The sequence below is a fragment of the Rhopalosiphum padi genome, chromosome 3 (assembly GCF_020882245.1).
Source record: "Rhopalosiphum padi isolate XX-2018 chromosome 3, ASM2088224v1, whole genome shotgun sequence".
In the NCBI taxonomy this organism is placed as follows: domain Eukaryota; kingdom Metazoa; phylum Arthropoda; class Insecta; order Hemiptera; family Aphididae; genus Rhopalosiphum; species Rhopalosiphum padi.
Window position 1 is genome coordinate 45,737,484 of NC_083599.1, and position 11,973 is coordinate 45,749,456.

General features: G+C 24.5%; 1 protein-coding gene across 3 annotated transcripts; it reads right to left on the reverse strand.

Moving 5' to 3' along the window:
* Nucleotides 1-354: 354 nt before the first annotated feature.
* LOC132926854 (protein AF-10-like) lies at nucleotides 355-8,536 on the reverse strand. Of its 3 annotated transcripts, XM_060991268.1 has the most exons (15): nucleotides 8,364-8,536; nucleotides 7,724-7,828; nucleotides 7,518-7,638; nucleotides 7,299-7,381; nucleotides 7,061-7,225; nucleotides 5,155-5,355; nucleotides 4,616-4,784; nucleotides 3,389-3,724; nucleotides 3,136-3,259; nucleotides 2,858-3,077; nucleotides 2,638-2,788; nucleotides 2,439-2,576; nucleotides 2,194-2,344; nucleotides 1,942-2,110; nucleotides 355-1,883 (listed from the first exon to the last, which is right to left on the reverse strand). In XM_060991268.1, exons 3-15 carry the CDS (start codon nucleotides 7,624-7,626, stop codon nucleotides 1,836-1,838), a joined length of 2,064 nt encoding a protein of 687 aa, XP_060847251.1. In that variant the 5' UTR covers nucleotides 7,627-7,638; nucleotides 7,724-7,828; nucleotides 8,364-8,536; the 3' UTR covers nucleotides 355-1,835. The 3 variants fall into 3 exon arrangements, with proteins under 3 accessions (XP_060847251.1, XP_060847252.1, XP_060847253.1); XM_060991269.1 differs by lacking the exon at nucleotides 7,724-7,828; XM_060991270.1 differs by lacking the exons at nucleotides 7,061-7,225; nucleotides 7,299-7,381; nucleotides 7,518-7,638; nucleotides 7,724-7,828 and having other exon boundaries at nucleotides 8,364-8,535.
* Nucleotides 8,537-11,973: the final 3,437 nt, after the last annotated feature.

Here is an 11,973-nt window from a genome sequence, read left to right on the forward strand (position 1 = left end):
TTATTTATTCTACTATAAAATACAACCATATTATGAGTATACAGATTAACCATAACAATAATTAATTTATATTTATTATATAACTTAAAATAAAACTTGTTTTAAGTATTTATTTTTTATAACTATAGTTATGGTTATTAGTATTTCTTATGAAATAAATTTGGATTATTTTATTGAAAATTTTAAATAATAATAGTAATTACAATAAATTATATAAATTCTAACTTGTTCACATCTAATGGCAAACTATATTCTACATAAATTGTATACAAAGTATGGCATTTATCTCTAATAGTATAGTTTAAGTTCATCATCTTAAGAATATAATGTATTAATGATATAGAATAATACACATTTATTTCATTTCATTTTTATTCTATTATAATATTTTAAATCACTATAAACCATTTTACATTAGTTTGTTATAGTGCAATGGATTGATACACGACAAATGCAAGTTACATAAATGAAAAGAAAAATAAACAAAACAAAAAATCAAAAAGTCTTTAACATCTAACTATCTAAATAGGTGTACAACATATTATAACAAAAACAATGTAACATAAAATGTACATTAAAAATGGCTAAGTATAGCAAAATACAATATAACATACTTAGGTTAAGTACAGAAGTATTATTTAACATTTAACTTAAACCTATTGGATCACTTTTCTAATCAAAGTACAATTAGGTTTATGGGCTCTATAAAATACCTTTAAATGTAATAGATGTAAAATGTAATCAAAATCATCATAAATAACATCTAAATTTGTAAAACAAGTTACAATTTTAATGAATTCAATATCTAACTAAAGTTTATTTAAAAAATATTTCAATTTTGAAATGTATACACTAAATATGATTAAATTGTTAATATTTATTTGATACATATCATATTTTCTCTTTTTAGTCAAATAATTAGTTTAATAAATCTATTATAACAAATTAATGAATATTTTAATTATATTCTTACATAATACAATATCTACATGATATTATTAAGAAAAGAACAAATAAACAATAATAATAGTTTATTAACAATCCTAAAAATGAAAAACTGTAATGTCAAAGTACCTATCTATCAGTTACAATCAAAATATATAAAAAGAGATCGCAACACAACATATTTATATTCAATTGCTTAAGTTTTATTACAATCACGATAGTACAAATAAAAAACAATAAACAAAACAATGTACAATAGTTATGCATGTACCTATATTAACTAATTACGTGTAAAAAAGAATACATTTTAAAAGTATGATATAAAATTTGACTTTAGATATAAAAACCATTCATTGAATTCAAGAAATTAATTATCTATGAAACCAAAATTATTTAATTTTAATTAACCTTAGTATGAGAAATAAAGTGGGACCATTTTACAATATTTATTTTGGAATAATAATAAATACCAATTTGTATATTTCACTTAAATATCTGTAATACATATTTATTTAAATTTTAAATTTAATACAAATTTAACTAATTAACCACATTACAAATTGATAATATTGATATTAAATATTTCAAGGTCTAAGTATATGTGTTATATCAACACAATATTATATCATTATATTTAAATTCAAATTTCAATTTTTGTCAAATATTTAAAATGACAATTATTAACATTTTATATTTATATAAAAAAAATACATCCATACCAATTAATCTTAATTTGAATTTTCAATCTTTTTTTTAAACATACATAAAGATAAATAAGAAGAAACAGTTTTTAAAATATGGAGATATAAAGTTAATTTTCAAGTAAGATGTTTCCAGACATAATCAGCTAGAAGTGAAGTACATTGTGTGCATGAACAATTCGCTTGTTCTCAACTATGTTTTGGATGACCATCCATACCCATTTGATGACGTGGCAACTATAAAATCATATAAATTATAATTATAAAAATATATTTTATTAATTTATAAACTTACAGCCATGTTAGTAGGTTGTTGTGGAGCAGCTTGGTACATAGGGTTGGAGTTTAACACACCCATATTATGGTTAACTTGTCTTCTGTTGTCTGACCTTGGCTCTTGAACAACACCTCCACGAATGACGACATGAGAAGGTATATTATTTGACATTTGATGAGCTGGATGTCTATAAAATAAATTTAAGAAAAATATTGATACATTATTTAAACATGTTAAATAAGATCTAGTATATCTGTATACTATTAATACCTGTTAGAAACGTGATTCTGATATCTATGTTGCAATGAAGGATCCATATTTCCATGATTGGGTTGATAATTTGACCTTGGTGGTTGGTTTGAAATCGGAGCTTCAGTATGATTAATAATAGTAGGAGGGGCTGGTGCTCGGTTCCTATTATCTTAAATGTATAATATACAAGTTAAATATATTACTAAAATAATAATCCATACTAAAAATAAGAATGACAATTTATATAGGTTTATTTAAATTACTTTGAGGTGTGAGTGGAATTGCAAGACGTGCATTAACAGCTAATAAGTGATCACGGCGTCTTGTATAGCTAGCTAGTTCATCTTCCAAATTAACATTTTCACTTTTCAATTGATACAAGCATGTTAATAATGATGCAACTAAATTTTTAACAAAAATTTTTTAATAAAACATAGTATGTAATATTACAAATGTTCATACTATCAAAGTGTTGCGCTTGTTCCATCAAAAATGCTCCACCTTGTTCCCACTGTCTTTCAAGTAAATCTTCTAACGCTTGAGTATTATTGTTATTAATACCATTTGTAAATGATGACCATGATGAAGCTGACCCTTGAGGTTGTGGTGTTTCCTAAAAAAATAGTTTTCAATGAAAAATTATGTAAATTTGGTAAGTGGCTATAATTTAATTTCAACAAACCTGAGGAACAATTTGAGAAGCCCTTTGATTTCGTCGCTGCAACTGAGGGCCCATCAATACATTTTTAGGTACATTAGTAGACAAATTTGATTCATGATTAAACATTTTATGTGTTTCTATTTCTTCATTTAAAGTGTCTGCCATTTTTTGTGCCATGCTTGATGATGGATTTAAAGAATTTCCTAACATATGAGGAGCAGCACTGGTACTATTTTCAAATCTAAAGGATAAAATATTGTGTAATTATTTTATAAACAATGGTTAAAATTGTAATTTACACTTTTTTGTCAGTTGCTTCAGTTTTGGGAACTTGTTTAATATTTGAAGGAGTACTAATTACACTGGTTTCTTTTTTCAATGCATTTGATTCTGGCTTTTGGGTCAAATTTACTGCTGATCCACCTAAAACAACAAATTAAAATTAAACATACAGACATTTTATATTCATTGAATTAAAAAAAAAGAAAACATTTAATACAATGCATTATATTTAATAAAATTATTTTTAAACTTACTAAATATTAAACTCACTTGATTTTATAATTGTACTTTTATTTTCAACATGATATAAGTTTGGTTCTTCAACTACTTTTAAGCCATTAGAGCTTTGATCTTCCTCAGACTTTGGAATATTCATTGCATTCTTTGTTTTCTGATACTTAGCTGAATGTTTAATCTCAGTCTCAGGATCTTCAAGATAATTTTTTTTACTGGCTGGTTTGTTTTCTACTTTTGTTCCTATTGAAATTACTAAATTTCCAGATGGATGAGTAGTTACAATATGCGGTCCTGATATTCTAGAATCTTCGCTTTGAGTGTTCCGAATTGTTGAATCTTTAACTTTCTTCTCATTAGCAATTTTATCACCTAAGTAATAAACTCAATTATATATATTTATTAATTTAACAAATATAATTATTTAATTAATAATGGAATAAATATATATTTAACAGCATAACAACCACATACAGGAATAAATTAAATTTCAATATAGCATTGAGTAAAACATTCAAAGGAAAACATTCTTTTAATTAATAAGATATAGCATATTTTTGGTATTAACATTAAAAATTAAAAGTTTATATTACTTCATGTGGACCCTAAGAAGTATAAAAAGGAGAGGCTAGAAACGATGGAGATGTGGATTTGGTGAAGAACAACAAAGACAAGCTGGATAGAGAAGAAAATGAATGATGTAATCTTGCAAGAGATAGATGAAGAAAGAAACATAATTACAGCTAATATAAAATGGAAAGTGAAGCTTACGGAAACCTATTAAGACATAACGATTTTGTCACAAACATTTTGGAAGGGAAGATTATGGGTAAACAACCAAGAGGAAGACCCAGACAATCGTACTTCAACAACATCAATCAACAAATGAGTTTTATATCATACCAACAACTGAAAATACAGCGCGTAATAAAAAAGATTGGTTACTACAAGACTTTGTCTTTAGAAACTGATGACGATGATTATTCCAAGATTTAACAACATGAAAAATCAAAATTAAAATGGTCATTGAGTATTAATCAGGTAGCATAAAGGGTTTTTCTTTGATTCTCACAAGAAGAATTATAATTGTATATACAAGTTATGTAAAATATAATAAAAAACAAAATAGTATATTCTCTCTAATATAGATAATTAATTTATATTATCAAACTTATCATTTTTGTTTTGTCTCGATAATAGTATATAACATGTTTAGAGGTAATTAAAATAAGTGAAAAATTAATTATAAAATAAAATGCATACCAAAATTGTTAATGATGGTCAACTTTCGTTTTGGTTTTGAAGTTTGAGAATCTGTTGTATTATCAATGTTTTGTGGTGTCTGTTTTTCAGGTGTAATATCTGATGATGAATTGTCCGATTGATTTTGAGGACGGTATGGAGCAATAGGTTTGATATTGTTGCTTTTTTTCTATAAAAGAGATAATTATCAGTAACTATGTAACAAATACATTTGTAACTACTAATAGGATATATTATTTGTAAACATGGGCGGAACTATGGCCTGGGCCAACTGGGCCATGGCCTAGGCTAATTGGCTCCATATGCTAATGTATACATTTGCTAAGAACATATTATTTTAAACGTAATAAAATAAATTACTTATGTTATACATTTGTATTGAAATAAAAAACATTGGTGTTCCCAATCGCCCTCCTCCCTTTCCTTTGGATATGATAGGTGCAAAATGACTCTCATGAGTGTTCCAGTCTAATGAAAATGTCTAGTTCCGCCTATGTTTGTAAATAATAAATGAATACAAAAAATTAATAAATACTAACCAACTTAGAATAATGATGTTTACAATAGCCAACATATTTAACATTATCATAATAATTTCCAGCTTCTTCACATAGTAAACCCGCACTTTGGGCACATGTCACATGAAATCCTAATTTGCAACCAGATTTGTTACATGACATACATGCACCAGATACTGTTACTTTTTGTCCTTTATTTTTTTCTTCGCATATATAACACAACTGAAAACAAAATATATAAATTAATTAAATACTAAAAATATCAAACAAAATATTATAAATACATATATCTATAAATTATATACTTTTAGGATCTATTACCTTTTGGCATTACAGCTTGAAAATATTATAATATTTACTTGTGGTTTTATAACATAAATTAAAATATACTAATTATAATATTACATGTTGTGTGTACAATATTCAACAATAATATACAAGGGCTTGAAACAGAAGATAAAGAACGTTAAAAATATAATAATAACAAGAAAATATGAATACTGTTAAATAAGCTGAAGGAATAAATGTAAAAGAAGATTAAGCTATGAGCCATGCAAAAATTGTCTACAAAAATAAACTAATAAAGCTTTTAAGCATCTAAATACATAATATTTAAAATTATTTATCACTTTTTACTATTCAGTCTTTACTAATTTACTTTCATTAACTTTTATATTTTTTCTATAAACTACAAAAGCATTAAAATATGAATAAATACATTTAAAGACAACTTACTATATAATTTAAATAAGTATTGAATAGGAATTTTGAATTAAGTTTTTTAATTCAATCTAATTTTAATGAAACAACTTTAGACGACTATAAATGTTATTTATTTTACTCTTTAGTGTGTTTATTTACTTATCTACTTCAGTATTTACACATATTTAATAATTAGTAAAACTTAAACAATTACAAATACTAAACATTTTAAAGAAGTTTTGAGTTTTTATCTAATTTACAAAATATTGATATTGAATGGTATTGTTCATTACACAATACACAATAATATCTTAAGTCTAAACTAAAAAAATCTAAAAAAATGCATTTATTAGAAAGATTTTAAATATTCATAATAAATTATAATTTTTAAATGTTAATAAGAAACCAAGATTTAATTTTATCGTGTCAACATTTTTAATTATAATATAACTAAAACTTTTTAAATGTATACACTTTATATTGACATCAAATATTTATTTATTCAATACTTGAAGGTCTTGTTACAAGAACCAACTATCTCCATATCTTTTAAATAATCTAGGAGGAATAATACAATACTCGGTTATTGCACTAAGACCCTATATATCAGATATCTCTATTTATATATTATCTTATTCATCAGATGAACACACACAGATATTGCACTGAAATGTAAATAAAATTATCCTTTATCAGAAAATGCATTAAAGAAAGTGGAAATAGCTGTTTCTTGTAATGAAGAACTTCATTTATCATATTTTATTATAAACGATTAATTTGGAATTGAAAAAAAATAAAATCTATAAGGTATATTATTAACAATGGTATTAACAAATTTAAAACAAAACAGCTTATTAAACTATATTCATTATTGAAAGAAACATTAATAAAATTCAATGAATAGACAAGATCAATTTTTTTTAATGTTTATTTCCACATTTTAAAGAAATTTAGTTGAATAAAATTATGATTACTATTAAAAAAAATTTAAAACTAAACTAAACAAAACAAAACATCACTATTAACATGCAAAAATACTCTAATGATTGTAATAATAAAATGTAAACATCTGTCATAATTGTACTATCATCTAATAATATAAAATTACAAATACTTCAAATAATTTATTTTTGAATCTATTCAAAAGTTGGAAACTAATTAAAGATTAGTTCAAGCCCTATTAAGACGAAAAAAAATTGATATGTGGAAAATTAATATTATTTACTCTGTTAAAGCGGTCTCGGGGTATTGCACTCAATTTTACTGGTTCCATAGTAGTAACATCCATAAATGTAACTTCTGGTATATATAATGCGCATACAACATGAGCCCAGTTCCCATTTTCAGTAGGTTTTAGAGCACCATCTTTAGATGGACACAGTTCACATTTCTGAAATTAATGCCATATTTTTCTTACATTCTAAAAGGAGAGTTTAAAATGAGTCTAATTTTGTTTAACGAACCACTTTAATAGATTTTTCTTTAAACGCTTCACATTTCCTGCAAAACCATTCTCCTTTTGGTACAATCCGAATTCCATAACAAGCTGTTATAAGATTTTAATAAATTAAACAATATATCTACGTATTTTGAAAATTTCACAAAAATTGACATTTAGGTATCAAAAAAAAATTAAATTTTTAATAATGTGACAACTACTGTGCTAATGACAGCAAACTTACCTTGATGTACAGCAACGTTACAATTAGGCCCATCACAATACACCAAGGGGTTTTCAGTCCATCCCGTATCATCACAACATACGCTGCATCCACCAAGCATTTCTTTCATATTGAATATTTACTACAGATTCAAGTATTACAAAATATATTTTAATAAATAAACATCTGATATAATTGGGTAATATCGAACTAAACTTAACACAAACCTCAAGACACTAGTTTTGGCAGAAAATAATAAAAATAAAGTGATAGTGATAGTGTTTTAAGTTTATTCAGGATTCCACTCAATCAAATACTCACTAAATCATACACTAAATAAAAACAAATAACAATAGTAATAATAATAATGTAATGATAAAATACACAATTTAATAATACAATTAGGTATTACTGTTAATTATAGTTTTTCAAAACACAAAAACAAAAACTTTGGTCTGCGCAAATATCAAATACCTAATACGATTTAGACTACATTAACATAGCTAGACCATGACATATTTTCAATATTAAAGACTCATACTATACAACAATAAAATGGACTAGCAATTTATAGAATGTATTCTGAACTAATTACAAACAGCAACAAAATATTCTTTATTACACTCATACAACACAAATAGAAAAAATAAAAATAAAAAATGCCAAATTAGATATATCTTTCAACAGCATGTAAGAATCTCGGAACTCGAACATTGGCGTTCACAGGCAAGTCAGTAGAATAGGTAATAGGTATAGTGTAGATTTATAACAATTTAACCACACTACAGCGAAATATTTGAAATGCTCCATTGCCACAAGCCTAATATTATCGATAAATTATAAATATAAATACAAACGAATACATACTTTTTTTTATGCCTATCACTTAGCGAAAAATTTCGTTATTACAAATTTGATACAACTATAACATAACAATATTTATCAAACATAAATAGTATGTACACCTTATATTATATTATTATTTTATCTACTAATAAACAAAATATATTTCGGTTTACAAGTTACAACTGCGGAGATATAAAATCAATGATAACGCCAAAAAACGAAAAAAAAAAAAAAAACTAAACGAACACCAAAGCTTTTCGACTGGCGGAACGATCCGCCAACGTCGGTTCCGAAACGTTCGTTCGAGCAGCGCCGTTACGCATATGAGCCAGTAACAATACGAGTCCTTGTATGTATTTCGATTGAGATAACACAATAAATACTGATAACAACTTGAAAAATGTATTTTAGTATTTTACTTTTTTACTATTTTAAAATTTTTTGTATGGGTACCTATAGTTTTCCGGTATTCGTCATTCGATTAAAATAATCTTCCCGATATCGTTTCACGATTGAATATTAAATTGGGCTAGAAGTAGTGTAGCTAATTTGTATGTAAAATAAACTGTCAAATATATTGATGAAATAAATTTGTGTGGGTCCAGAATTTTAAATACAGATGGGATCAAGCTAGTGACATTCTATCAATACAAGTATTTTTTAATCGATAAACTCGTGATTACAATATCTAATTTGTAAAATGGCTTTTATCTCATATAATTTTTTAATATCGTGACATAACAAGCGCTCTTCAAAAAAAAAAAAAACTATTGCACTATAGCAACAGCTTATAATTGCAGTACAGATAGTACAGTAAATCTTTGATTAATGTCAGTCTCGGAGCCAGAGCTTTGACAGATAATCAAGAAGACGGTTAAGCAAGCATCAAACATTTTTTTAAACATATATACACATTTTTTATTATTTTTCATTAATTATGAAATGCATATTGTTATAATTAGAAGCTATTACTTATTGGTAAATTATTAATTTTTTATTATACATACATTTAATTATTATTTACAATTACATAATTGACAACAGTAGATATTGTTGAAAAGTTTTGGATAAACCTGCTCATACATAAGGCGATATTATTTTACTGCAATTAGTCCGCCACCCAAATCTAAAATGTATGATTATAAACTTATTTAAACAATTAATCATACATTCAACATACCTATATAAATGTAAAATATGGTCTCCACAATTTTAACAAAAACAATTGAAATAAAATTACTTTATTGTTTGTTTTAATTTTCATGTTATTTGTCAATTTAACCTTACTATTTAATTATACTTATATTTATGATATTAATAATTTATATGTATTAATAATAAACACTTTATAAAATACAATCATAAATTTATTTTTTAGATTAATTCAGTTTCAAATTCTCAACATTAATTGGAAATAATTGTTTTTGGCCATAAATACTATACTATTCCTTAATATAAAAAACAAATTACAAACAAAATTATTTTAGTTTTCACAAGCAATTAATTCTCTTACTTTTTATATCACATTAATTGTATTAATAATTTTTTTAGTAATATAAGACTGCAATTAAAAAAATAAAATTAACAAATATCAATAATTATGTTTTTTTTTAAATTCTTATTCTAATTTATGAAATTTACTTATTTGAAAAGCATAAAACTTCTTAAATAATAATTATTTTTAATTCCAAAAAAAATTAGGAAAATCCTTGATCTTACATAATTTCCCTGAGGCTTAATAAAAAGTTCTTTAATATTTCTAGATGCTGTGGTAACAGCATAAACATAAGATATTTGAAAAGTTTAGCGCATTATATCTATTTGAATGAATACCATCAGTCAAGTTTATTGAAATTATTTAACATACAATTTCAATATAGTACATTACTACCACTATCAAAACTCATAGACGGATAATGATGGTCCTATTAATAGTTTAACATACCAGTTTAATGCTCTAGACAAAAAATTTATTTAGAATTACATTTATACTTATCTTTGGCTTACAAAGAAACAGCATAACTATTTAGTTTGGTTTTGTTAATCTATTTTTAAAATAAATTAGCATTATAGTTGTTTAGAAGGTTTATTTGAATTGTTTTAAAACAAGTTAGGTATATTATGTATTATCAAAAATAACACTAAAAGAAAAATATTATTATGAATGATGATAGAAAGCAATTATTAAACAATACAACCTTTAAATAAAAAAATAAAAAACTACTTGAGATGGGTATAATCTTTGGTACATTAAAATGTATCTATAAAAATAACAGAAAAAAAATTAGAATAAACTTGAATAGACCTTATTAAATTAATCTTGAAACTGGTTCGAGCTAATTGTGGCTTTTATGTTAGTTTCTTATTTAAGAGTATGTCAGCAAACTTTTTGTTTTCTTTCTCTAGCCTACACACAACACAAGACACATTCACAAAAAAATAATTTCTTTTTTGCTTTAAAGTAATCTTTGACTAAAATGTATTACTTATTACAAAAATTATAGAGAATAGTATTTTTGAGGATTTATCAATTTATGTAAATATAATCCAAAACAATTTAATATTAATTTAAACCTACATATTTTAGATTCTGAACGGAGTGATTAATGTATTGATTTTACAATGTATGTTTATTTTATTTTTTTGTCTGTCAACACGTTTTGGACTAGTAATAATGCTTTGATTTTTAGACTTAATTTTAAAATGAAAATTCATCTAGTTGGTAGTTTGGGGGATCAAAAGTAAAAAATTGCCAATAATTTTCAAAAGCGTTAAAAAACCCTGAATTACAGAAAACCGGGAATTTTTACGTATAAATACTTTTTGACAAAATCGATTTTTTGATTTTATTGTAACTCAAATCGAATCATTGTAAATACTTGAAATTTTCACCAAATGTTTATATTAGCGTTATCTATCTATTGACGATTAATTTTTCAAAATTTTTATAATTTTTTTTAAACTAGGTATTAAAATTTTCGATTTTTCTAAATTTTTTTTCTTGAAATGCCGATAAAAAAATTTGGCTTTCCAAAAAATCTTTAAAATTTAATACGAGGTTTATTATAAGTTGTACTTATCATAGTAAAAAAAAAAAATAAAAAATCATTAGTCGCAATTTTTGTTTATAAGCATTTAAAGTTCAAATGTTTACGAAATATATCAAAATCGCGAAAATTTGCAAGGAATTTTGAAGTTGAAAATTCATAAAATTTTTGTGATTTATACTTAAGGTTCAAAAATCCAATACAAGGTTATCCATAAGTTTTCCTTTAAGTAATTGTAAAAAAAAAATTCCATCGTCAATATAGAAAAAATTTTATAAGCGTATGAAATTTAATTTTTTACTAAATCACGTAAAATAACGATATATTACAATTTAAATATAGGTAGGTACCTAATAATATAATATATCCTACTAATTATCATCTCCGTTCAGAATCGTTTTTCGTAAACAATGATGCCTGTCATTGCATTCAAATTTAACACATCCATTTTAATGACCAGTGACTTACTCTCCATTGACCATCTCTACTATACAGCAAAGCGATATCCACCTTTTTATTTGATTTTAAAAATAAAATAATAAAATATGATATCAATATGTCATGTCAAACCCTAGAAAATATTG